This window comes from Convolutriloba macropyga, chromosome 6 (genome assembly GCF_964194025.1).
Source record: "Convolutriloba macropyga chromosome 6, txConMacr16.3, whole genome shotgun sequence".
Taxonomy (NCBI): Eukaryota; Metazoa; Xenacoelomorpha; order Acoela; family Convolutidae; genus Convolutriloba; species Convolutriloba macropyga.
In genome coordinates, this window is record NC_134473.1 from 9089479 (window position 1) to 9117139 (window position 27661).

General features: G+C 35.9%; 2 protein-coding genes across 3 annotated transcripts in view; both read left to right on the top strand.

The window, feature by feature from the left end:
* The window catches only part of LOC142341467 (tetratricopeptide repeat protein 7B-like), a 571721-nt gene that overhangs the window by 287010 nt on the left and 257050 nt on the right, over positions 1–27661 (top strand). The gene's annotated exons all lie outside the window — the stretch shown is intronic.
* Positions 1–27661, top strand: part of LOC142341468 (TAR DNA-binding protein 43-like) — a 333593-nt gene that overhangs the window by 287008 nt on the left and 18924 nt on the right. The window contains exons 2-4 of one of the 2 annotated variants that reach the window (XM_075392428.1): positions 20695–20825; positions 23487–23676; positions 25403–25587. In XM_075392428.1, coding sequence (XP_075248543.1) covers positions 20703–20825; positions 23487–23676; positions 25403–25587 — 498 coding nt within the window. In that variant the 5' untranslated portion in view covers positions 20695–20702. The remainder of the gene's footprint in view (positions 1–20694; positions 20826–23486; positions 23677–25402; positions 25588–27661) is intronic. The other variant, XM_075392429.1, reaches the window with a different exon arrangement.

Consider the following 27661-nt stretch of genomic DNA (forward strand, 5'->3'; position numbering starts at 1 on the left):
TTTATCCCAGAAAAACACATGACAAAAATTGAAAAAAAAACCGGCATAGGAGAGTTTTAAGGAAAATGATTACAGATGTGAACATGAAGTTGTGAATAGGTTAAAAATTGCGTTTTTGTAAGAAAAAATTTCGAAAACACTTTCTTTTTTATTTTCTAGAATTGTTTCAGCTTAACCAGTTTGTGAAACAATGACGGCAAAGTTCAAAAACGTTTGTTTTAGAAATCAGAGTTAACTTTTATTCAAAGGTAAAAATTTGTTTTAGCCTACGTAAATAGTCTAACTGTAGTGATTAACCAATTAAATGGTAGCGTAGTGGGTGGCTGCATTTTGTCTTCGAGTACGATGCTAGTATAGTTGAATGGCTTCAGATCGTAGCGCCATAATCTGAGACTTATAAGCCGAAGCGAAGATTTCCCTTGATCTCATTGGTCAATCTTAAACTCATTAGATTAAAGGCATTGTCTGTGTGCTCTCTGAGGTCTGTCGCCGAGCCAGGAGGAATCTACATTTAAACATCAATTTTTATTGTTTCTACACATGCGTATGGCATATACGTTTATTTAGGAGATACAAACAAACACACACACACACACACACACATATATATATATATATATATATATATATATATATATATATATATATATAAGTGTGTGTGTGTTAATGTATGTGTGCTTTGTATCAGTGAGTGTGATCCTGTGTGTAATTGCACGTGGTTGAAGCTGACTGTACATGCGTCAACCAGACGGCACTGCTTCAACTTTTTGCAGTTGATGAGGAAGTTCGCTGCAAAAATTCTACCAGAAAATGCACAAGATTTAATAATTGAAACATCCAAGACAATATATATCGAAGACAGCGCAATCGGAGCAACCATCCACTCATATTACAGAGCTAACCTAATCGACTTCTTCAATCTAGTGAATCAGTATTCTCCCTTTAATTTGAGATCAGTATGCAATGTTGCACCATTCAATATGCACCACTACGCCAGCTCCCAGTTCCTTGAGTGAATCCGAGCTCTCCTGGACATCACATGTATATATTCCGACCACTTATTGCCGTTTTAAATGCTTGCTACATCAAATAATACTTTTGTTAACAGGAAAATATACTACATGATTTGGCATTGCACCGTTTTCTGCTAATAAGTGCAGTTAATTTTATTATTTCACCATGTTTTTCTTTAGCAGGTCTTCTTTTTGTTGAGATGGTTTTCATTTCTATATTTACGTTAACCAATTGTTTTCCTTGTATTTCTATTGTAAATTATATTTTGCAAGATTTGTATCAAAGTTTTGTTTAAGTTTATCAAACATATATAATTGGTGAAACAAATCCCTCTGATATTGTCAAGTACTCGAACCCATTGCTCCTAGTGTCCTATTCATGTTCGATCAGCTGGAGTTTAGTGCTAGGGTTGTGGCACATATTTGTTCATCAAATGCAGTGCCTTTTTAATTCATAACGACCACCAGGCAAACTGGAAAACAATCTTCTTTGCAAATATTAAAAAGAAAGCCTGAAAATTGCCGACGATTTGCAGAATTATAACACCGCATTTACTTCTCGCTTTGCATAAGAAAGAAGCCGATGCTTCAATAACAAAAACGTTTTCTAGAAATCTCGATCTGTGTATCAGGTGCAAATTCGACTACGTGTTCGTTGAGGCAAAGGAACTTCACGAGCGTTTAGAGAAATTGAATGAAAATCGAGAAATGGATAATTTCGAAACATTTGACAAACTTGGTAAGATTTCGAATGCTACGAGATGTCTTTCAGACCTTGCAAGGCGCGGTTTGCTATTAACATCCGATAAAATGGTTATAATAAAAGCAAATTGCACCGTACTCAATCTTGTACAAGCAAAAGGCCGCGCATGTATTTAGAGAGTTGATTCAGAATACGTAGTAACTGATCTGAAAAAATGGGATTCATCATTTAATCTTTCTGGTTTTGAGAAAAATTGGCCCTCAAAAATCGCAATCAATACAAACGGCAGCAATGGCCCATCTGATTCTGATGCAACGGAATTATGACAATACTTTTCGTCGTAAAAATCCTCTTCAATCAGTCTCTGAAAAACATTGTCCAAATTTACAATCAGAGCAGCCGGCGAATAACAAAACTTCTTGAGTTCTTATAACGCTTGTTGTCTGATGTCACTCAATAAATACCAGAGATTTGACCAATTGACATTGGCGAGGTCTTAAGACTCTTTAAATGTAGGAGTATATCGAAGTATGTCAAACGGGATCTTCACCTTTTTGGGGAAAACGTGCAGATGTGCCTTGGAAAAATTAGTGGCATCGAACATGCTATTCATGCAATCCGCCGAAGTTATTCGAGGACCGTATTTTGAAGCGATTTTTCTGACTGATACCAGAAAAGCGTTTGATAGCTAGAATAGAGATCTGGCTATAAAAATTTTTAAAAAACTCTGTCCTTCAATTTATACATCAGTCAGAAAAACTTATAAGAGCAATCAGAACTTTTCATTGATAGAAGAGTAATCAAATCTCAAGATGGAACAATACAAGAAGATCCAATAGCCATGGCAATGAACCGACTGGCTATTTTTCCTCTCATTGACATGTTTGAAGGTCAAAATCTGACTCATAAACGGCACGCAGATGACGGTATTGTGGCTTGTAGCCTTTAATTAATACGATTCGTGCTAGATAAACTCAATGAATATGGTGGTGCATTTGGCTATAATGTGACTCATTACAAAACCAGAGTTTGTTCAGATGGCGGAAAGAAATTTTTCGGGAATGGATGTTAATGTGATTCAAGGTCATTGTGCTCTGGGTTTGGTTAATGGCTCTAATAAAAGCTGCGACTAATTAACGAAAGAAAAGTCATATGGTAATATGTCGCCTCAGAATTTCTACAAATTGTATACAATGGACTGCAACATAAATTGACTTTTATTGCTAGGACTATTCCAAAGTCGGACAGTCTGCCGAGGCAAGCCCAAGAAGAAATTGACAAAAATTTATTGCCTCGATGTTGAACAATCCCTTTTACATTGACAAAAACCGGAAGTTCTCCTCTCTTCCGGTTAAAACGGTGGCCTAATCACTCCTCTGCTTGAACACAGGAAAAATGAAATTGAAAGATTTCAAGATGTTGAAATTTACGGGATTATAAGGCTGTAGTTGCAGAGTTAAGAAAAATTCTTCCAGAAAATTAGAAAAAAACGGAAACAGATTTTAAGCAAAAACATCGGCGATCAAAGATCTCATCAATGAGAATGCGTCTTATTCTTTAGATTTGGCTATGAAAAAAGGATCATCATACTGGCTAAACACTCTTCCATTAAAAAGATATCAGTTTGGTTTAACCAAGAGAGAGCTTAGAGGTGGAACTGCCCTTAGATATGGATGGAATACCGCAAAATTACAATCAAGATGCGCATGTGGAGAAATTTTCAAGTTAAAGCATGCTTCTCATTGTCGAAAAGGTGGCTATACGCATCTGTGACCCTTTTGCCCGCCAACCTGCTGAACGATTATGCGAAAATGTCGAAGTAGAACCTCGTGAAAACTTCGCAAACAGAAGTACCACTACTGAAGACGACGCTCCAATAGGTAGCAACGCTAATGATTTCTTCGATTAACATTCCAGCAGATCTTTCTATGATGTGCAATCGTTTAATCCATATGATAAGAGTTGACCAAGAAGCGTACCAGATTCATAAAACTATCACAATTATATCAAAAAGTTGAAAATTGAGCAAACGATAATCGAAACCAAAAAAACTGCCTTCTGTGCCTTAGTTTTCTTATGTACAGAACAAGCTGGTCCGTCAACACCAAAAACCATACAGAGACTGGTTTTCAGGATCAGCGACAAGAAAGAATAGTCATCGGACGTGATCATGTACAAAATGTTTTAAAGAAATTTTGGGCTGTTGTGCAGCACCATTCTGTGCCTCCGTGCCTTGCGCTCCATGCTCCAGCGCTTGCAGTGGAAGCGTTAATGGAAACCCTTGTATAGGAAGGGAGTTTGTTGTCGTAAAAGTTTTTTTGCATCATTTCCTAAACCTGATTCAAGTTCACTACACATTATTTTTTGGCTGCCATTTTTGTTATCTATTTTGACAAGAATTCTGATGCTTTAATTTCGCTGTCTTTTGGATCTGATGCTTTAACGTATGACTACTGTCAGGATTCATAAATAAAAATAAGACGACTTGCTGCCCTCGTTATGACAGACTAACTTTTTAGGGCAGGGTCTTTTTTTAATTGACGCTCCCTGCGCCGACGCCCATTAGTAGAAGCGTCAATCAAAATATTTTTTAGAGGAAGTGCGGCAATTTTCTTTGATGTTTCTACAAATTGGTTTTAAATCACCTAGTTTTACCTTGAAATATTATTCAACAGTTGCCATGTTGCTCAATTTGAAAATTAGAATTTTGCGAATCAAAAAATTGAATAGTTCCGAAAATTTAGTAAAACAGTAGAAACTGAGTAAGAACTTCGAAACTCCAAGTTCAGCGATCTTGAACAGAAAATTTAAAAATGAATTTATAAAAAAATACGAAATTTCCGAGAACTTCTTATATTACAGTTTTTTCGTTTGAGTTGAAAAAAGAAAATTTTAAAGTTGCGTTTCACCTGATGATGATAGATGTAGCAATAGCAATTGTACACTAAATTTTTAAATTGGCTTAGTTCTTTATCAACGAATTATTTCAGTCGAATCATTAGAAAAAACCCCAGAAAACTTGATAAAGCCCTAGAAAATAATAATGTTGAGGAAAAAATATTTTAGAACTATGTAAAAATTTTGGCAGCCAGTTATTTCTAAAGTTTATGCACCATTGTCGCCGTCTCCGAATCCATGGAAGCTGTTATACGATGTCTTTACTCCGGTTACATCCCTCCCGATATTGAAAGATCGGCATTCAAGCTCCTACTCAAAGTATCGGTCAGAATTGTTTACTTTATGTTGAATAGTAACCGGTAATGTCAAAGAGACTGTGTGGCAATGGAGACATTCCTGGCAGTTATCTCGGACAATATTTGGATGAAAATTTTTGAAGAAAAAATTAATACTGAAAACGAGATGAGTTTGGGAGAAGCAAAAACATCTCAACAAAAATGTCCCATCCGTCCCGTCCGTCCCATCCGTCCCATCCGTTGGAAAAGCAAGGCCGAAAAGTGAGAATAAAGTGGGATCTGGTATGAAATAATAGATCAAAGTGTAAAAAAATGTAAAAAAGAAAAAAATATGAGATGTTGTTTGGAAATTTTTGGATGTGAAAGCTCACTTACTGATAACCAAAAGCTAGAAAACGAAAACTACTTGAAAGATGTGTAGATGACATAATTTTCATCAACTAGGAAACAATTTGCATAAAAACTTGAATTTCACAATGAAAAAATTGATGAAAACATGTAATAATTTTCCTGGATTTGGCAGTTCTTGTTGATGAACAAAAAGAAGTGTCTTGTATATGGTATTAGAAGCAAAAAAAACACTGGAACATAGCTGAGCTGCCCTCCAGCATTAAAAAAATGTAGTGGAGGGTACTGTCCATAGGCCTTTTTGATCTACAGGCAATTGGCATTTCTTTGATGAAGCCCTAAAAACAACAAAAACACATGGCGAAAAATATCAATGTTCGGAAAATTGGTCGTCAGCATTGTTTTTCAGACAATTGAAAAAAATACAGGTGAATAAAAAACCCGCAAAAACAACAATGAAAGGCAAATCAAACGACAAAACTAAGCAAAAAGTCGTACCTGCACTTTTTTACAGTATAGCGGCCAGTTAAGCATTAGGTTTTAGGAAAAACTGCAAAAGATAACGCATCATGAAGTGAGTGAACTACACAGCACGTAAACTCAAACCTGTTTACCTTCATAAAAATTTGGTTTTGACCGGCATCTAAAATCGCACTCGCTAAAAAATATAACATGTAGTGGATGTGATTCCTCCTATGTTGGTCAATTTTTCAGACATATAACAGAGGGGATAGCAGACCATCGAAAAAAGGAGTCACCGGTAGGTCACCACGTAAGCGAATGGTGCGGCACATCACGCGCGTCTAATTGGCGTATAATTGATTAGTGCGGTGTGGCAAAAAAAATCATGACTCATAAAGCGTTCAATATAGCACAAAAGACGCTATTGCTGAACACGCGCGATAAATACCTTAGCCGGCATTTGATATTGGAATTTTAGTCAACAATTGTCATGTTGCTCACTTCAAAAATTGTATTTTTGCTAGTCAAAGCATTGAAATATTGCAAAACGTTAACGAAAACTATTTGAAAGATGTGTGGATGACATAATTTTCATCAACTAGGAAACAATTTGCATAAAAACTTGAATTTCACAATGAAAAAATTGATGAAAATATGTAATAAATTTCCTGGATTTTGCAGTTCTTGTTGATGAACAAAGAGGGTGATGTCAAGGGTAATAGAAGCAAAAAAAACACTGGAACAGTTCTATATTTTCATAGCTGAGCTGCCCTCCAGCATAAAAAAAATATAGTAGAGGGTACTGTCCATCGGCTTTTTTGATCTACAAGCATCTGGCATTTCATTGAAGAAGCCCTAAAAGGGGAGTTAAGAAAAATTCTTCCAGAAAATTAGAAAAGAGAAACGGGAACAGATTTTAAGCAAAGACATCGGCGATCAAAGATCTCATGAATGAGAATGCGTCTTATTTTTTAGATTTGGCTATGAAAAAAGGATCATCACACTGGCTAAACACTCTTCCATTAAAAAGATATTGATTTGGTCTAACCAAGGGAGAGCTTAGAGATGGAACTTCCCTTAGATATGGATGGAATACAGCAAAATTGCAGTCAACTTGCGCATATGGAGAAGTTTTCAAGTTAAAGCATGCTTCTCATTGTCGAAAAGGTGGCTATACGCATCTGCGACCCTTTTGCCCGCCAACCTGCTGAATGATATCTGCGAAAATGTCGAAGTAGAGCCCCGTGAAAAATTCGCAAACAGAAGTACCACTACTGATGACGACGCTCGAATAGGTAGCAACGCTAATGGTTTCTTCGACTAGCATTCCAGCAGATCTTTCTATGATGTGCAATCGTTTAATCCATATGATAAGAGTTGACCAAGAAGCGTACTAGATTCATAAAACTATCACAATTATATCAAAAAGTTGAAAATTGAGCAAACCATAATCGAAACCAAAAAACTGCCTTCTGTGCGTTAGTTTTCTTATGTACAGAACGAGCTGGTCCGTCAGCACCAAAAACCATACAGAGACTGGTTTTCAGGATCAGCGACAAGAAAGACTAGTCGTCGGACGTGATCACGTACAAAATGTTTTAAAGAAATTTTGCGCTGTTGTGTAGCACCATACTGTGCCTCCGTGCCTTGCGCTCCATGCTCCAGCGCTTGCAGTGGAAGCGTTAATGGAAACCCTTGTATAGGAAGGGAGTTTGTTGTCGTAAATTTTTTTTGCATCATTTCCTAGACCTGATTCAAGTTCACTACAAATTATTTTTTGGCTGCCATTTTTGTTATCTATTTTGACAAGAATTCTGATGCTTTAGTTTCGCTGTCTTTTGGATCTGATGCTTTAACGTATGACTACTGTCAGGATTCATAAATAAACATAAGACGACTTGCTGCCCTCGTTATGACAGACTAACTTTTTAGGGCAGGGTCTTTTTTTAATTGACGCTCCCTGCGCCGACGCCCATTAGTAGAAGCGTCAATCAAAATATTTTTAATAGGAAGTGCGGCAATTTTCTTTAATGTTTCTACAAATTGGTTTTAAATCACCTACTTTTACCTTGAAATATTAGTCAACAGTTGCCATGTAGCTCAATTTGAAAATTAGAATTTTGCGAATCAAAAAATTGAATTGTTCTGAAAATTTAGTAAAACAGTAGAAACTGAGTAAGAACTTCAAAACTCCAAGTTCAGCGATCTTGAACAGGAAATTAAAAATGAAATTATAAAAAAATACGAAATTTCCGAGAACTTCTTATATTACAGTTTTTTTGTTTGAGTTGAAATAAGAAAATTTTAAAGTTGCGTTTCACGTGATGATGATAGATGTAGCAATAGCAATTGTACACTAAATTTTTAAATTGGCTTAGTTCTTTATCAACGAATTATTTCAGTCGAAACATTAGAAAAAACCCCAGAAAACTTGATAAAACCCTAGAAAATAATAATGTTGAGGAAAAAATATTTTAGAACAATGTGAAAATTTTGGCAGCCAGTTATGTCTAAAGTTTATGCACCATTGTCGCCGTCTCCGAAGCCATGGAAGTTGGTCTACGATGTCTTTACTACGGTTACATCCCTCCCGAGATTGAAAGATTGGCATTTAAGCACCTACTCAAAGTATCGGTCAGAATTGTTTACTTTATGTTGAATAGTAACCGATAATGTCAAAGAGACTGTTTGGCAATGGAGTCATTCCTGGCAGTTATCTCGGACAACAATTGGATGAAAATTTTTCAAGAAAAAATTAATACTGAAAACGAGATGAGTTTGGGAGAGGCAAAAACATCTCAACAAAAATGTCCCATCCGTCCCGTCCGTCCCATCCGTCCCATCGGTTGGAAAAGCAAGGCCGAAAAGTGAGAATAAAGTGGTATCTGGTATGAAAAAATATATCAAAGTATAACAAAATGTAAAAAAGAAAAAAATATGAGATGTTGTTTGGAAATATTTGGATGTGAAAGCTCACTTACTGATAACCAAAAGTTAGAAAACGAAAACTACTTGAAAGATGTGTAGATGACATAATTTTCATCAACTAGAAACAATTTGCATAAAAACTTGAATTTCACAATGAAAAAAATTGATGAAAACATGTAATAATTTTCCTGGATCTGGCAGTTCTTGTTGATGAACAAAAAAGAAGCGTCTTGTAAATGGTTTTAGAAGCAAAAAAAACACTGGAACATAGCTGAGCTGCCCTCCAGCATTAAAAAAATGTAGTAGAGGGTACTGTCCATAGGCCTTTTTGATCTACAAGCAACTGGCATTTCATTGATGAAGCCCTAAAAACAACAAAAACACATAAAAACACAAAAAATATCAGACATTTTATTCAGACAATTGAAAAAAAAATATAGGTGAATAAAAAACCCGCAAAAACAACAATGAAATGCAAATCAAACGACAAAATTAAGCAAAAATTCGTACCTGCACTTTTTCACAGTATAGCGGCCATTTAAGCATTAGGTTTTAGGAAAAGCTGCAAAAGATAACGCATCATGAAGTGAGTGAACTACACAGCACGTAAACTCAAACCTGTTTACCTTCATAAAAATTTGGTTGTGACCGGCATCTAAAATCGCACTCGCTAAATATTATATCATGTAGTGGATGTGATTCCTCCTATGTTGGGCAATTTTTCAGACATATAACAGAGGGGATAGCAGACCATCGAAAAAAGGAGTCAACGCTAGGTCAGCACGTAAGCGAATGGTGCGGCCCATCACGCGCGTCTAATTGGCGTATAATTGATTAGTGCAGTGTGCACAAAAGACGCTATTGGTGAACACGCGTGATGAATACCTTAGCCGGCATTTGATATTGAAATTTTGGTCAACAATTGTCATGTTGCTCACTTCAAAAATTGTATTTTTGCAAGTCAAAGCGTTGAAATATTGCAAAACGTTAACGAAAATTTTTTGAAAGATGTGTAGATGACATAATTTTCATCAACTAGGAAACAATTTGCATAAAAACTTGAAGTTCACAATGAAAAAATTGATGAAAACATGTAATAATTTTCCTGGATTTGGCAGTTCTTGTTGATGAACAAAGAGAAGTGTCTTGTAAAGGGTAATAGAAGCAAAAAAACACTGGAACAGTTCTTATGTTTCATAGCTGAGCTGCCCTCCAGCATAAAAAAAATATAGTAGAGGGTACTGTCCATCGTTTTTTTGATCTACAAGCAACTGGCATTTCATTGAAGAAGCCCTAAAAAAGGATTTAAGAAAAATTCTTCCAGAAAATTAGAAAAGAGAAACGGGAACAGATTTTAAGCAAAGACATCGGCGATCAAAGGTCTCATGAATGAGAATGCGTCTTATTTTTTAGATTTGGCTATGAAAAAAGGATCATCACACTGGCTAAACACTCTTCCATTAAAAAGATATTAATTTGGTCTAACCAAGGGAGAGCTTAGAGATGGAACTACCCTTAGATATGGATGGAATACCGCAAAATTGCAATCAACATGCGCATATGGAGAAGTTTGCAAGTTAAAGCATGCTTCTCATTGTCGAAAAGGTGGCTATACCCATCCGCGACCCTTTTGCCCGCCAACCTGCTGAACGATATCTGCGAAAATGTCGAAGTAGAACCTCGTGAAAACTTCGCAAACAGAAGTACCACTACTGATGACGACGCTCGAATAGGTAGCAACGCTAATGGTTTCTTCGACTAACATTCCAGCAGATCTTTCTATGATGTGCAATCGTTTAATCCATATGATAAGGGTTGACCAAGAAGCGTACTAGATTCATAAAACTATCACAATTATATCAAAAAGTTGAAAATTGAGCAAACGATAATCGAAACCAAAAATTTGCCTTCTGTGCGTTAGTTTTCTTATGTACAGAACGAGCTGGTCCGTCAGCACCAAAAACCATACAGAGACTGGTTTTCAGGATCAGCGACAAGAAAGAATAGTCATCGGACGTGATCACGTACAAAATGTTTTAAAGAAATTTTGCGCTGTTGTGTAGCATCATACTGTGCCTCCGTGCCTTGCGCTCCATGCTCCAGTGCTTGCAGTGGAAGCGTTAATGGAAACCCTTGTATAGGAAGGGAGTTTGTTGTCGTAAAAGTTTTTTTGCATCATTTCCTAGACCTGATTCAAGTTCACCACACATTTTTTTTTGGCTGCCATTTTTGTTATCTATTTTGACAAGAATTCTGATGCTTTAATTTCGCTGTCTTTTGGATTTGATGCTTTAACGTATGACTACTGTCAGGATTCATAAATAAACATAAGACGACTTGCTGCCCTCGTTATGACAGACTAACTTTTTAGGGCAGGGTCTTTTTTTAATTGACGCTCCCTACGCCGACGCCCATTAGTAGAAGCGTCAATCAAAATATTTTTTAGAGGAAGTGCGGCAATTTTCTTAAATGTTTCTACAAATTGGTCGTAATTCACCTCTTTTTACATTGAAATATTAGTCAACAGTTGCCATGTAGCTCAATTTGAAAATTAGAATTTTGCGAATCAAAAAATTGAATTATTCCGAAAAGTTACTAAAACAGTAGAAACTGAGTAAGAGCTTCAAAACTCCAAGTTCAGCGATCTTGAACAGAAAATTAAAAATGAATATATAAAAAAAATACGAAATTTCCGAGAACCTCTTATATTACAGTTTTTTTTGTTTGAGATGAAAATAGAGAATTTCAAAGTTGCATTTCACCTGTTGATGATAGATATAGCAATAACAATTGTTTACTAAATTTTTAAATTGGCTTAGTTCTTTATTAACAAATTATTTCAGTCGAAACATTAGAAAAAACCCCAGAAAACTTGATAAAGCCCTAGAAAAAAAATGTTGAGGAAAGAATATTTTAGAACAATGTGAAAATTTTGGCAGCCAGTTATGTCTAAAGTTTATGCACCATTGTCGCCGTCTCCGAAGCCATGGAAGTTGGTCTACGATATCTTTACTCCAGTTACATCCCTCCGGAGATTGAAAGATTGGCATTTAAGCTCCTACTCAAAGTATCGGTCAGAATTGTTTACTTTTTGTTGAATAGTAACCGGTAATGTCAAAGAGACGGTTTGGCAATGGAGTCATTCCTGGCAGTTATCTCGGACAACATTTGGATGAAAATTTTTCCAGAAAAAATTAATACTGAAAACGAGATGAGCTTGGGAGAAGCAAAAACATCTCAATAAAAATGTCCCATCCGTCACAGAATAGTGGGTTGGAAAAGCAAGGCCGTAAAGTGAGAATAAAGTGGGATCTGGTATGAAATAATAGGTCAAAGTATAAAAAAATGTAAAAAAGAACAAATTTGAGATGTTGTTTGGAAATTTTTGAATGTGAAAGCTCACTTACTGATAACCAAAAGTTAGAAAACGAAAAGTACTTGAAAGATGTGTAGATGACTTAATTTTCATCAACTAGGAATTAATTTGCATAAAAACTTGAATTTCACAATGAAAAAAATTGATGAAAACATGTAAAATTTTCCTGGATTTGGCAGTTCTTGTTGATGAGCAAAGAGAAGTGTCTTGTAAATGGTATTAGAAGCAAAAAAAACACTGGAACATTATAAATTTTCATAGCTGAGCTGCCCTCCAGCATAAAAAAAATGTAGTAGAGGTTACTGTCCATAGGCCTTTTTGATCTACAAGCAACTGGCATTTCATTGACGCAGCCCTAAAAACAACAAAAACACATGGCAAAAAATATCAATGTTCGGAAAATTGGTCGTCAGCATTGTTATTCAGATAATTGAAAAAAATATAGGTGAATAAAAAACCCGCAAAAACAGCAATCAAAGGCAAATCAAACGACAAAATTAAGCAAAAAGTCGTACCTGCACATTTTTACAGTACAGCGGCCAGTTAAGCATTAGGTTTTAGGAAAAGCTGCAAAAGATAACGCATCATGAAGTGAGTGAACTACACAGCACGTAAACTCAAACCTGTTTACCTTCATAAAAATTTGGTTTTGACCGGCATCTAAAATCGCACTCGCTAAAAAATATAACATGTAGTGGATGTGATTCCCCCTATGTTGGTCAATTTTTCAGACATATAACAGAGGGGATAGCAGACCATCGAAAAAAGGAGTCACCGGTAGGTCACCACGTAAGCGAATGGTGCGGCACATCACGCGCGTCTAATTGGCGTATAATTGATTAGTGCGGTGTGGCAAAAAAACTCATGACTCATAAAGCGTTCAATATAGCACAAAAGACGCTATTGCTGAACACGCGCGATAAATACCTTAGCCGGCATTTGATATTGAAATTTTAGTCAACAATTGTCATGTTGCTCACTTCAAAAATTGTATTTTCGCTAGTCAAAGCATTGAAATATTGCAAAACGTTACCGATACGGTAGAAAGTTGCTAGGAACTTCAAAAATCCAAAAATTCAACTATCTCGAATGGAAATATAAAAAACGAAATGGAAGAAAACAACTTTTCCAAGAACCTCTTATTTTACAGTTTTGTTTTTTGTTTGAATTGTAAATAGAATAACTTAAGGTTGCATTTTACCTGGTGATGCTAGATATAACAAAAGCAATTGTACCTTATTTTTTATAATGGACTCTGTTTTTTAAAAACTTAATATTTTAGTGAATAAATTAGAAAAAACCATAGAAAATATGATAAAACCCTGTAAAAAAAATAAAGTTTTTTAAATATAGAAAATTTTAAGAACACAATGAAAATTTTGGCAGCCAGATCACTAGATGTGTAAAGTTTGCACACCACTGTTGCCTTCTCCATAAACGTTGTTCTGCGATGTGTTTTCTCCGGTGACACCCTCCCGATATTGATTGATCAACACTTAAGCTCCTACTCAAAGTAGCAATCAGTTACTTTAATTAGAATGGTGACCATTACTTTCAAAAAGACGGTTTGGCAATGGAGACAGACCTGGCAGTTATCTTGGCCAAAACTTGGATGACCACTTTTGAACAAGAAATTACAACTGAAAATGAGATGAGCTTTGGAGAAAACAATCTTAAAAATTACCCATCTGTCCTAGAAAAGGCCGTCAATTGCGAAAAATATGACATAAAATGTCAAAAGAGAAAAAATGGGAGATGTTTTTTGGAAATGCTTTGAATGTGAAATTTCCCCAATTGATAACCAAATTAGAAAACAAAAACTATTTGAAAGATTTTTAGGTGACATAACTTGCGTAGTGAAAGACTACCGTAATAAATCGCTTCAAAAATTTCATAAAAATTTGAAATTCACAAATAGAAAATTGAATAAAGCACAAGAAATATTTTTCCTGGATATGGCAGTCCACGGCGATGAACAAAAAAAGTCTCCTGTTAATAGTATGAGAAGCCAACAAACACTGAAAAAATTCAACGTTTTTGTTACTGCGCTGCCCTACAGCATAAAAGAAATATAGAAGAGGGTTCTTTCCATAGGCATTTTTGATCTATAAGCAATTGGCATTACTTTATCTGGCATTCCTAGATCTGAGCAAAGTGATAGAAAAATTAGCTTTCATCAGTATCAAAATTTGACCGGCATATTATTAAATTTCCGAGGCTGTCCACAATTAAAACATGAGAAAAATGTGTTTCAAGGGAATGTAAATAGGATTCAATGCAACCAGTGACTTGCATCCCGTCGATGTAGCTCTATAGAAAAATTGGGAGATCAGTAATAAAAATCAGTGTCCAACCAAGTGGTCATCCAGTATTGTTACGGAGACGTTGAATAAATTAGTCACAACAAAAAGGTAACAGCAAAACCACTACAAAAAAGAGCAACATCTCAAACCAATTAGAAACCTCAACAAAAATGAGCTCAAACCTATGTGTTTTTGTTCAATACAGAGAAACATCAATCAAAATTTTGCAAGTAGATTGAATAATTGTCTGTTATTTAAATCATTTTCAAAACGAGACAATTAAGATTTTGCTTGGCCACCCTGAAATCATATTTTGATAGAAATCGAAAATTGCATGCGGTATATAAAGTTACAGGTAATGGATGCAGTTTCATCTTTGTTGGCCAAAAAAGCCGACATATTACCACTATAGTTTCGGAGCATCAAGGACCTCTGGGACAACACGTCCTTAGATGTTGTGGTAAAGCGCATAACTATGAATGCGAGATTCTAGATGCATGTCGAGTGGTTGAAAAACAAATGACAATAGAAGCATTATACATCAAAAGGCTAAAACCACAACTAAATACGCGTGACAGGTAACGGGTCCGGGTTTGGACATTGAAGAATTAGTTCAAATTCAAACAATTTGACTTTTGAAATTCAAAAATTATTCTGGCACATGTTAATATGAAATTTTGCAAAACGCAACAATCAAAGGATGACAACCGATAGGAAGGAAAGTAAAAACTTTTTCAGGATTGGAAAACAATAAACCCTGGATTTTTAAAAACTCCGGAATAAAGATGGACTTAGTTTTGATGTAACAAATTTAGGGAAAATATAAAGGTGTTTTCAACTGTGAGTAATTCTTTTGAAAAACTGAAAAATAATATTATTCTTCCAAAGTTTTTGAAGTTTTGAAATCCCAAAAACGAAGTTTTTTTTAAAACAAGTAGTGCACAGTTTTCAGCTCAAGCTGTAAAGGAAAGAAATAAATCGTGCAAAACAAGGCCGTAGATTGTTTGATGAAAATATTGAAGAGTATAGGGACATTCTCAGGAAAGAGGTGAAAAAAAAATTCCATAAATTTTGCACAGCATTAAAATGGAAACAAGATATCATTCCGAATTGATTTGTAAAAGACTTAACAAAGAGACAGAACCCGTTTTTGTGGAAAAGACCTCTTCATAATTTTGTTACATTGGACGGTGTTAAACTGCCACAATTGGTCCTGGACGTCTTATCATAAGGTCCAAAGCTTCTAATCAGAAAAATTTTTAATGAAGTGCACTTTCTTGCAGATGTAAGTAGATTAGTTCGTGAGTTAAGTGAGAACAACACTGATGGTGAACAATTCTGTGAAATTGAATTGTCGGCCATGAAATGGTACGCCATGATTATACGCGAGACAACAGTGGTCAGAAGGGGTTAAATAATTAATGATTGTTTGAAAGATCAAAACTACTAGCCTTACCATTTGATAAAGATTGCGGTTTTTGTGCTATGAAAGCGACGAAATACTCGGATAAATTAAATGAAAACCCTAGTGTCAGTAAGTTTGAGTCTTTTAAAGGAGAAAGTATCGATCTAACATTAAAAGCCGAGAAATTGACGAATAACAGCTAGCGTCAACTATCTAAAAAGCAAAAAATAAGTGAAAACGTTTATTTCAGGCTAAGGACAATTGTGTCGCAACTGACTAGTCTCTAAGACTCTATGGACTTGCTAAAGTACATAAAAATGGTACGCCGCTTCGGCATTTTCTGTCAATACCCTGTAGCATTAAAAAAACCTAAATAAATTTTTGTCTCCTTCATTCCAGAGGTTACCATATGCAAATATTGAGGCTAAATTGAAAGATGCCAGATTCAGTCAGAGGCTTCAAATGTGGAGTAAATTGAGCTAGTAGTATCTCTCGATGTTAAAAATTTTCTCAACAATGTTCCCAGTGAGGAGGCAATTAAAATAAACTAAAACAAGTCTACTCCCGTGATAATGTTCCGGAGATATCGAAGTCAGCAATGAAGAGCCTTTTCAGAAAAACCGTAAGAGAATTTCTCTTTAAAAATTATAAAATATTTTACTTTCAATCGGACGGTCTAGAAATAGGTTCTTCGGCGTCGGTAATTGTGGCGACTTTGTGGATGAAAATTTTTGAAAAATCCTTGCAGAAACCAGAGTATGGAAGGGAGAACACAACTTCTGACATGAAGGGAATTTGCATTGATTAAAACAGACGCTTTATTTTCCGAGGGAAAGGAGCTGATTGCGAATCATGTGAAAACTGGTTTCATGCAAAAGCTCTAAGGTAGCACTGAGACGGAGTATAAGAATATGCAAGAAATTGTATAGATCTGTTCCTATTGGGCGGAAAAAGGTACAACAGAGGACACACAGGAAATGAAATTTTTCAAGAGGTATGTGGATGACTTAGTGTGCATTGTCATGGGGAAACCTCTATATTACCTTGAGTATGCAAGTTTTCTCGAGGAAATTTTACATTTCGCTGTTGCGACACCCAACGGTTGTGGAGACTTGGCATTCCTAGATCTAAACATAAACGTGAACAATGATAGAAAAACTAGCTGTCATTGGTCTAAAAAATGACTGATACTGGCTTAATCTTAAAGGTTCGTAGCTGTCCACGGTTAGAACATAAAAGAAATGTGATTCAAGAGACTGTAAATAGGATTCAATACAACCAATGACTGGCCATCTGATGTAGCTCTGAAAATAAATCGGGAGCTCAGGACTGACAATCAGTATTAAACTGAGTGGTCTTCCAGTATTGTTAAGGAGACGTTGAATAAATTTGTCACGACAACAAAAAGGTAACAGCAAAAACACTACAAAATAGAGCAATATCTCAAACCATTTAAAAATCTCAACAAAAATGAGCTTAAACCGATGTTTGTTCAATACAAAGAAACCTCAATCAAAATTTTGCAGGTAGACTAAAAAATTGTGTGATATTCAAATCATTCTCACAACGACAAAATTAAGACTTTGCTCGCCCACACTGAATTCATATTTTGTTGTAAATCTGAAATCGCATGTGATATATATATATAGTTACTAGTAATTGATGCAGTTGCAACAGTGATGCAGATCAGGACTGAAAATCAATATGCAACTGAGTTGTCAACCAGTATTGTTAATGAGACATTGAAAAAATTAGTCACGACAAAAAAGGTAACAGCAAAACCACTACAAAATAGAGCAACATCTCAAACCAATTAAAAATTTCAACAAAATTGAGCTTAAACCGATGTTTGTTCAATACAAAGAAATATCAATCAATATTTTGCAAGAATGAAGAAATGTGCGATATTCAAATCGCTCTCACAACGACAAAAATAAGATTTGCTTGCCCACACTGAATTCATATTTTGATACATATCTGAAATCCCATGTGTTATATAAAGTTACTAGTAATTGATGCAGTTCCAGCTTTGTTGGCCGAACCTGCCGACATTTACCAATAGAATCTCGTAGAATCAAGGGAAAGTTTTCCCTGTGGGACAACACCTCGTTGAATTTTTTGGTAAAGCGCATAATTATGAATGGGAGATTCTAGATGCATGTCGCGGGGTTGAAAAATTAATGAAAATAGAGGCCCAATACATCAAACAGCTGAAACCGCAACTAAATACTCATGACGAGTACCGGGTTCGGGAATTGACATTAAAGTATTAAATAAAATTCAAAAAAATTGTTTGGTACATACTATTTCAAAAAACTGCCAAGCGCAGCAAGTAAAGGATGACAACAGATAGGAATGGAAGTGAAAACCTTGTTTAGGAATGGAAAAAAATATACCCTGGATTTTGCCGTAAATGTGTTTTTCACTGTAAATAATTTCAAAAATTTTGTAAAAGAAAACAATTCGTCAAATTAAAATTATTTCCGATATTTAAAACAAACGTTTTCGAACTTTACGTTCATCGTCAATTTGTTCCTATGTACAATATTTAGCCTATTTACAACTCATTTTTACATCTGTTATCAGTTTCTTTAAAAACCTTCCCATTCCGGATTTTTCGATTTTGGCCACGTTTTTGTATTTTTAGGGGTATTCCGAATTTGCTCTAACCCTAAGTATCCCTCTTGTGGAGGTTTTGCAAAGTTAGGTTTGTCATGCACCAAATGTTTTTTGCAAAATCTAGTGAAAATTATGATTCGAGATAATAACTCAACGTGAGTTAAGGATGGGAATGTTAACTCATTGATACATTTTGATTACATTTTGATAGCTGCACATGAAAAGGGTGAGCCAGTGGAGGTGACCGTGGAATCTGATGGAACTGTTTAACTCATTTCTTAGAATTCAAGTAGATGTACTTCTTAGAATTAGATATCTTACAGTAGATTTCCTAAAATTCAATAGATCCGACCAGAACTGGAACTGCAAAGACTGTAACCGAAGAGTGACTTTCCGGGGAAGAGGAGTTGAATGTGAATCTTGCAAAGACTGGTTTAAAGCAAAATGCCGAATCATAACGAATTAGGAATACGCCAACATGCAGGATATTGTTTGCGTTTGTACTCGTTGCAGCAATCAACAGACAGTATGAGGAGATGAAATTGTTTAAAAGGTAAGTTGATGATATTATCTGCACGGTTCGTTGTGACCCGGACGAATACTTAAAGTTTGCAAACTCATTACACAGCAACCTGCAATTTACCTTAGAAAAATTAACATGGAAGGGGATTTGGCTTTTCTTGACATTAACATAAAAGTGAGCAGCAAAAGCAATATCATCTGTCATTGTTATCAAAAACCAACTGACAATGAAATAATACTGAATTTTGGCAGCTGTACACCGCTTCAGCATATTGAAAATGTAATTCAAGGGACGGCTCACAGGGTTAATGCAACCTCTAATTGGTTGGCCTTCGATCAGGCTCTTGAAAAGAACAGAACTTGTTGGACCAAAAATCATTATCCAGAGGAATGGTTTTCAAAAATAGTGAACCAGACTTTATAAAAGATAATAAGTTGGTGGTAAGGACCAATTGCGAACATCACCGAAAGAGCATCAAAATAGCAAGACTAATCTCATGATAAGCCAATGGATTTTTCTACAATACAGAGGCAACCTTTCTCAAAATTTTGCGAGCAAATTGAAGAAACTATCTGAATTGCAAGTCGTTTTTATAACGCGGAATTTAAGATCATGCCTCCCCACCCTGAAATCATCTTTCAATAGAGACCTGATATCCCACGTGGTATATGAGATAAAATGTAATGGATGCGGATCCATCCATGTTGGGTAAAGAAGCCGGCAAGTTACCACAAGGATAGCAGAACATCAAAAGAAGCATCACTGGTGGGTCAACATCTGGTTGGATGTTGTGGCCCCACGAATGAAATTGAATGGAAAATTCCGGACGCCTGTTGCACAGTAGAAAAGCTAATCACTACCGAAGCTATATTCATCAGCAAGCTGAAGCGGGCACTAAACACGCGCGATGAATATAAGGGGCGGGAACTCACACTTAAATATTTCAAATATTAATTTTGACTAAAGAACGATAAATAGGGCAAAAAACATTTTGTGCACGACAAAACGAAATTTGCAAAACCTCCTAAGAGGGATACTTAGGTTTAGGGAAAATACAGAATACCCCTAAAAATACAAAAACATGACGAAAATCGAAAAATCTTGGATAGGAAAGTTTTTAAAGAAACTGATGACAGATGTAAATATGAGTTGTAAATAGGCTAAATATTGTATATAGGAAGAAATTTTTGTTTGAATTTTTTGCAATAGTTCCTAGAATTGTTTAGCTTGTGGTCTCAGACAAATGTAAATACATATTCATTTTATCCTTTAGCAATTTGTGAAACATTTTAAACCTGTCGATGAACGTAAAGTTCGAAAACGTTTGTTTTAAATATCGGAAGTAATTTTAGTTTGACAAACTGGTTTCTTTTTTATCAATAGATAGAGTCATATACAGTTTTCTATACTTTGTAAGTAATTTTATTCGATTGTAAGTAGAGTAACTTTTAGTTGCATTGTACGTGATGATGCCAGATAGCGGAAACGTTTGTACATTAAATTTTATAATTGACGTAGCTTTTTAACAACTCATTTTACTTATTGACGGCTATTCTTTATATCTACTGTATTCATAAACCTGATGTTCGGCTGTCACCTTGGATTTGGATGCTTTCTATTTTTGACTAGTGGCAGGTTTTATTTATATGTATGAGTTGACTTGCCGCCCGCGTGTAGACCGACTGCCCTTTTAGAGGAAGGGCTTTCTTTTAATTAAATTTTTTTTGAAAATGAGAACTGGAGCATTATAAGTCATGTATTTTTGTTATCCCGTTTTCCCTTTTCTCAGAGTTTAAAGTTTTTTACTGTATTTTTATTGAAGATAGCAATGTCTTTCATGGATAACGACTATATTTTGGTAGCTTCACACGAAAAGGGTGAGCCAGTGGAGGTGACCGTGGAATCTGATGGAACTGTTTTGTTTAGCAGTATCCAGAGTCAGTTTCCAAAAGTTAGTACAAATATCTAACTTTAATTATATAAATTCTTTAACAGCTTATGCGCCTCGGATACAAATCTTTAATTGTTAATATAGCACCTGAGCTAATAGTGTGCAAATAATATGGGGGTCTTTCCCATTATAGCCCCCCCCCCTGAAAATTATAGCCCCCCCCCCAAAAATCAAGTTATAGCATACAATTAAATTCATCATTTATGCTTACAATTGTTGGTTACAGTTCTGATACTGTAATCCACTCGGCATCCCCTGATTTTGCTTCGCCATCTATCCCGTCGCGCTAGTTGGTCGTCAGGGCTGCTTAACAGCATCTCATGCCCGTTAGGGCAATGCTTCACTTGAGGGATTATATCATACTCTTGAAAGAGCGCTATTGTTTCCCATTTATGTTTGCAGGTTTCTACAATTTTTATTAAGTTCATAGGAGCCATTTCGTATTATCTCTGTAGCAGCTGAAATGCGGTTATGAGAAGTCAAATAAAATCAATTATAATGGGCAAGCCCATGTCATCATCCGGCGGCTCGCCTACAATGATTTCTGATTTTTTGTTAAAGAAGTGGATATTAATTTCAGTGGCTCGCCTACATCGATTTCCGATTTTGTGTTAAAGAGGTGGTTATGAATTTTTATCTGGGGGGGCTATAGGTTACATGCCCACTAAGCTGGGGGGCTATAATGGGAAAGACCCATAATATGAACCCACTCCCCAGGTGGGCACAAACGGTAGACACCCAAGAACGTCGTCTTTTTTATGGTTCTGACTGGTGGAAGTAAAGTCTTCATGTGGGAGTGGGTGGAATAATTCTAGTCTTTAAGGGTTGCGATACTTTTCTAATTTTTTGGGTTCTTTTTTCTTATTTTTGGAAAAGTATAACATTTCACGCTTGAGCACCATGAACTCTTAGAGAAAAAGATCATTAGAAGCAACATTAATTATTACTTTGAATAGCAAATTAGTTCTTTATTAGTCCTTTTTTCACAATCTTTGTTTTCCAGGGTTGTCTATCTTTGTTTTACATTTTTCTCAAATGATGTTTTTGTGTGTAATATTTTAATTTTATTGATTGATTTGAAAAATACGAAATGCTTTATGAGGACGCAGTTTTGAGAGGGCTGCTGACCAGCCAATATTCACCCAGTGTTGGGAAGGGATATTTCTCAATTTAGATTTAAATAGCTTTTTAATGGCAAATGGTTTGATCTCGGATGTATTTTAGCTCTGAAAAACGTACAAAAAAAACCAGTGGACTATTTGCTTTTGAAAAAAATGATGAGGCGTGCATGATTTCGACAATATGGGAATTGAATCCAAATGAACGTTTGAGGGCCGTTCACAGTTGCTCTCTGAGCAACTAAGATGCGCTTATTGTAATTGCTCCACATGCTACTTATATTAAAGAGGGAAAGAATGAAAAAAATGTTAAGGGTGTCTTTACTAGAATTAACTACAGCTTTTCAATCTATTTTTCGTTCAAATTTCATATAGATTCCATCAGCATTGGGTTGAATGGAATGTTTCTTGATATATATCAGCGAGTTTGAGTAAATGATACTTTCTCTAGTTGATACCAAGTCAAGCAGGTTGTGCCACAGGGCACGGTGCTGGGCCCTCTACTCTTTAATCTGTACGTTAATGATCTCTTACTGAGGTTACAAAAAATATTCCAGATTTTGAACAATTATTTTTGAATAAGAATTTTTTTTGTAATTTTCGTATTTTTTAAAGACCCTTCTAATGTGTAAATCATACTGGCTTGGTGAATTAAAATCTTTCTCATGATAACAACTGCCACTAGTATATATAGGAAAAACTTTTGAGCGACGTTTGACTTTGATAGTTTGATATTGGCTTTCATAATGTTAACTTATACAGGATACAAAAATACAGAACTGAAGTTTGCGTTCACGTTTTTGGCGGCTGCAAACTTCCTCAAAAAAGTGCACTTAATTTTGTTTTAATTGCACTCGCGATTTTTGAATTCCATGTCTGATTTTCATCCATATACTTTCTGCTTTCTAAAACCTCTGCACCTTCTCAAAGCACTTCAGTTTTATCAGGAGTCTAAAAGACTTTTTGGAGTTTAGACAAGATTTGATGTACAATTATAATCTGACTATAGTTGGTACTACGGTGTATATTGAAACATAGTCAGATGTGAAAAATATCAGACTAGAGATGAACAGTCAGTTTATTTTTAAAAAAATACAGACTATATTTATCGCTTAGTTGCTCTCCATCCCGCTGTTTTGATCGTTGAGTTACTTAACTTGATATGATTTGTTAGGATTAAATTTGTTAGGTGCTCTCAAACGATAATCGAAGCAATTTTTGATGTCGTGCGTTTTTAATGCAAAATTTTTGGTTGACGTTTGCAACCTTGTCTTTTTTTGTTACGTGATCTAAACTGTTTTATCATTCACAATTTTAAGCAGCTAAAGTCAAATGGAAAAATGTCCAAATTGGTTTCATTTTTATTCAATGACCTAGCTAGCGTCAATTAAAACCACGTCGTCGTAACCCCCTTCCTCAAGCAAATTTCTGCTGTTCATCGTCAGACTGCAACAGACTACTGTAGAATCGAATCACCTCCTATCGCTCAACAGAAATTTGTCCTTTAAAGGTGATTTTGTGACAATGGTGCTTCTTATTTTAGGCGATTGGCATTAAATTTAGAAATCCGGCCACCCGGGCTTTCAGAGCAGTGAAGTTGTGCGACAATGTGTTGCACCCACCGAACTTGGAAAACGGCTGGGGTCAGAATGATATCGTTTATGTGGTCAATACAGCCGAACCTGTTGAAGCTGCCTCTTCAAACGCTGCGAATACGACAAGTTCGTACAATGGTAAATTGGTGCTAACTTTTGTTCGATTGTAATTTCTGCGATCTTGAAAAATAATCATTAAAACATTTTGTACCGCCAATTTGTGGAAATGAACTTGGCCATACAAATAATCTCTTGTAGTGTTAGCAACCATAAACGATAGAAGAATATAATAATGACATATTGTTTGCGAATATGATCGAAAGATGCACATACTTAATGTGTACAACATCAAGTAGTTTTAAGCTTTGTTTTTAACTTCTGTTGAGAAAACAAGCCTTAATGTCGACATTGATGCTTTAACTCAAGTAAACTCCAGCAATAAGAGGAGCCGCAGTGGGGACGGGACATCTGGGGGAATATTAACTGTTGAGCAGTAAGACAGTATAGTTGGGCTATTTCAGAAATCAACAAGCAAGTGTCATAAAATGATTGATATATTGAATTTTTACTCTATTTTCGTTTATAAAATTATAGAAATGTTCTTTATAGAGTAAAATGAACTTCGAGATTAAAATGAAAAAGACGAAGTTCCTATCAATACTTTCAATTAATTTGCTTAAAAATCTGTTAAACGTTGAGATTTTAAAGATTTTTAATTGATCTCGAAGGAAATTTGTTGCTATTATATTTGTCCTGTGGTCTTTTTTAATACGGTTTTTCGCTTGACTGATTTTTCGCCTAAACCATTTGACTTTCGTCCTCAAAAATGGGATAGACAGGTAGCGCTCGGAGGGCATTAAGTTCTCTTAGAGCCTTACTAGTCTCTCAAGTATGTGTTTCACAAAAACTGTTTTCATGTGACAATTTTAGGGTTTAAAGAGCGGTTCTTAGTCTTAAAAAGTTTGACCCGCCTCAGTACCCCCGCCCTCTCAATTACCCCCACCGACACTGACTGCCCCTGTCCAGCCTCCTCCAACCTGGTAATTTGGACCCCTCTCGTCCAGCTCTCCCACAACCTTACCCTACCCCCCCCCCCCCCATCGCTTGACCCCCACTCCGCTCATATCCCCCACCTTTTGCGCTTTTCTTCTATAACATTCTTTGAACATTCTCAAGTGACTTTCTTCTATAACATTCTCGAGTGACTTTTTTTCACGCTTTGGTGCTTCATTTTTGAGTGATCTCTATTGTTCTCATTCTGAAGTAAAGCGTGTTGGTAAAGTACGATTGCAGCATAGCATAAAGAAGGGAATGATAGCGCAGTGGGCAGAGCTTCAGGGTACGGAGGGGGAGGTCTATGGTTCGAATCACGGCGTGATCAAATATTTTTCTTCCCGCCTGTCGTTCGCGAGCAATTCTGCCGACATTAGTCGGTTTATTTATTTGTTCTAGAGTTTTCTTTCGCTTGCTTGAGCGTTCTGAGAAACGGAGTGAACTTTTAAAGACCAATAGTCTTTGTGCTGTCTTTTCAGCTGTCGATCGTTTTAGACTCTAAACGGGTGTACGGTTAACCAAATCTGCTGAGGAAATTTTTATCTATCCTTTTACTGGTGTCGATTTTTAGAAGCAATACTTTGTTAGTCATTTCAAAACATTAAAAGACAAACGGTGTTAATTCTGTTTATTTGGAATAATCTTACAGTAAATAGCACCCAATAGGTCGACAAATAAATGCCAGAAAATGCTAGTATTATTTGCTTTTAGCTTCATAGCTTTTACTTATCATCAAGCATTCATTCCCAAATTAAGAACACATATCCTCCCCAAATATCCAATTATGTATCAAGTTTTTATTGATTTTCAGCTGATGCAAAGTTGAGGAAACGTGACGCCTCAGGCGATATCTTTGAACTATCGGCAAAGGCAAACGCAAAACGAATCTTGAGCTCACTTTGCACTGACTTGATTGTGCTAAATCTGCCATACGACTTTGATGTGGATGACTTGAAGCGCAAGTTTGAAGAGTTCGGAGAACTGTCTCTTTGTGAAGTGAGTATGGGATATTTAAAGTAATGATGCTACTCTGTTAAGAATTTGATAAAGGTTTGAAGTATTGAATGCAAATTAGAGGACAAAGTTTTATGAAAAAATAGCAAACATAGTTTTTCAGAATAACTTATCAATTACGTCTGCACTTAAGAATCGGACGGAATTGATTTTTTTAGATCTGTAAATATATTTGTATTGTGTTTGTTTGTTTCGAAGTCTTTTTGAGTGTTTGTGTGTTGTCTGTTTTTGTTTCATCATTTAAGAAACTTTGACCGACATCTACAAACATCTACCGGCAAAATTCGGTCTGCACTATTTGACAGTTTCTTGAACAGTTAGTTATGCGTGACCTGGCGATGAATTAAAATTGACGGGGGTAGGTTTAATAAATTTGATCGAAACTTAATCGTGTCATGTGTAAATGATGGTAAAGTCGTCAAAATTTCTCAGATGTTCCTAAAATTCCTCGAAAGTTATAGAAAACCGATGGACAGAGTTTCATTGCAAAGAGAACCTTGATATATCTTCGACCATTTGATCTCACTGTTTAGCGAAGAATGACAACTTTGTCTTTGCGTAAGTTCTGTTTAGAATCAGAAATTCTGCTAAAAAATAAATTTTGTTGTAAGAGCGCCGGTGGTGGGGGGGGGGGAGGGAGGGAGGGCGGGAGGAAGGGAGGGAGGGAGGGAGGGAAGGAGGGAGGGAGGGAGGGAGGGAGGGAGGGAGGGAGGGAGGGAGGGAGGGAGGGAGGGAGGGAGGGAGGAAGGGAGGGAGGGAGGGAGGCGGGGAGGAAGGGGTTGGGTGGCAATTTTTTATACCTACAAGCTCTGTTTGCATGTTTGATATGAGCCTGTTCATACGTCTGTGTATGTGTGATCCGTTTGTGTCATTAATGTTGGAAGCATTTATTTGGTTATTTTTTTTCTAAATTATTTTGGAAACAATTTTAACAACGCCGAGTCTTGTGATTGCCATGAATGGTGTGAAAGATGGGGAGACCTTAAGCTGGGGTGGTATGGTGCTGTTGTTGATGTGAGATTCGTGTAGATGCTGATGCTGGAGTGTCATTCTCGAAAAGTTTGGTGAGTTCAAATTTATTTTCACTGACCGGATTTTAATGTATTTTGAAATAGAAATTGAAACAGATTTTTTGTTGCCATTTTTGGCAAGTTGTCATTCAGATATTTTAATGAAATATTTTTTATAGACCTTATTAGTTACCTTTGCCTCCAGTTTCCTAAGGTTACTATTTAGTAAAAAGTTTAATTAAACCCGATTGAAACATTATACGTGCAATCGTTTTTAACGTACGGTTATTAATAGCCGTCGTCTTCTATTCGAGTGGCTGTAGTTTAGGCGCTTTCCTTTTTAATTTTTACCTATGCGCTCACCTTTCGCTCACTTTTTCGTTTTGCACAAGTTACTATTTTCACCTTTAACTTTTGACTTAAATCTCTCACTCCGTTGTAACTGAATGGACTTTAAAATTTATTCAGCAAAGTTACCCATGGTAGTAAATGTTGTTCAGGTCAAAGAGCAATTTCAAAAGAAACATGATAAAACTGAAAAAAAATCTGTCATCAAGTCATAGTGATTTCGGTTAACAAAATTATTCGAGCAAATACTATAAGAGCAAATTCAAAAGAAACATGATAAAACTTAAAAAATCTGTCATTTTCCTGTTTTGTCAATCTTTACGGGCTAATAAAACTTTTTTGGGTCCTGCAGATAGGTTACTGAACGAGATTTTAAAAAAAGCGGTTTTGATTATTTTAATATTGTAAAAACCTTTTTTAAATTTTGCCATGTTCATTTTAAGTAGTTATTTTTATTGGCCAATAAACCTGCTTCAACGATTGTGCGTAGATCAGTAGGTATATTTAAATAGATCGAAATTGGCCTCAGAGTCAGATTTTCAAGTTTCAGTAATGATTATTTTTTTTGTTTAGTTTGATTATTTCCTCATTTTGAGTTTTTCTTTTTGGCTGGCATTTTTCAATTGATCTGCTGGTCAGGGACAGCAGTTCTAAGTTTTTCATTCAATTCTTTTGATTGTTTTTCATGGCTTGTCTTG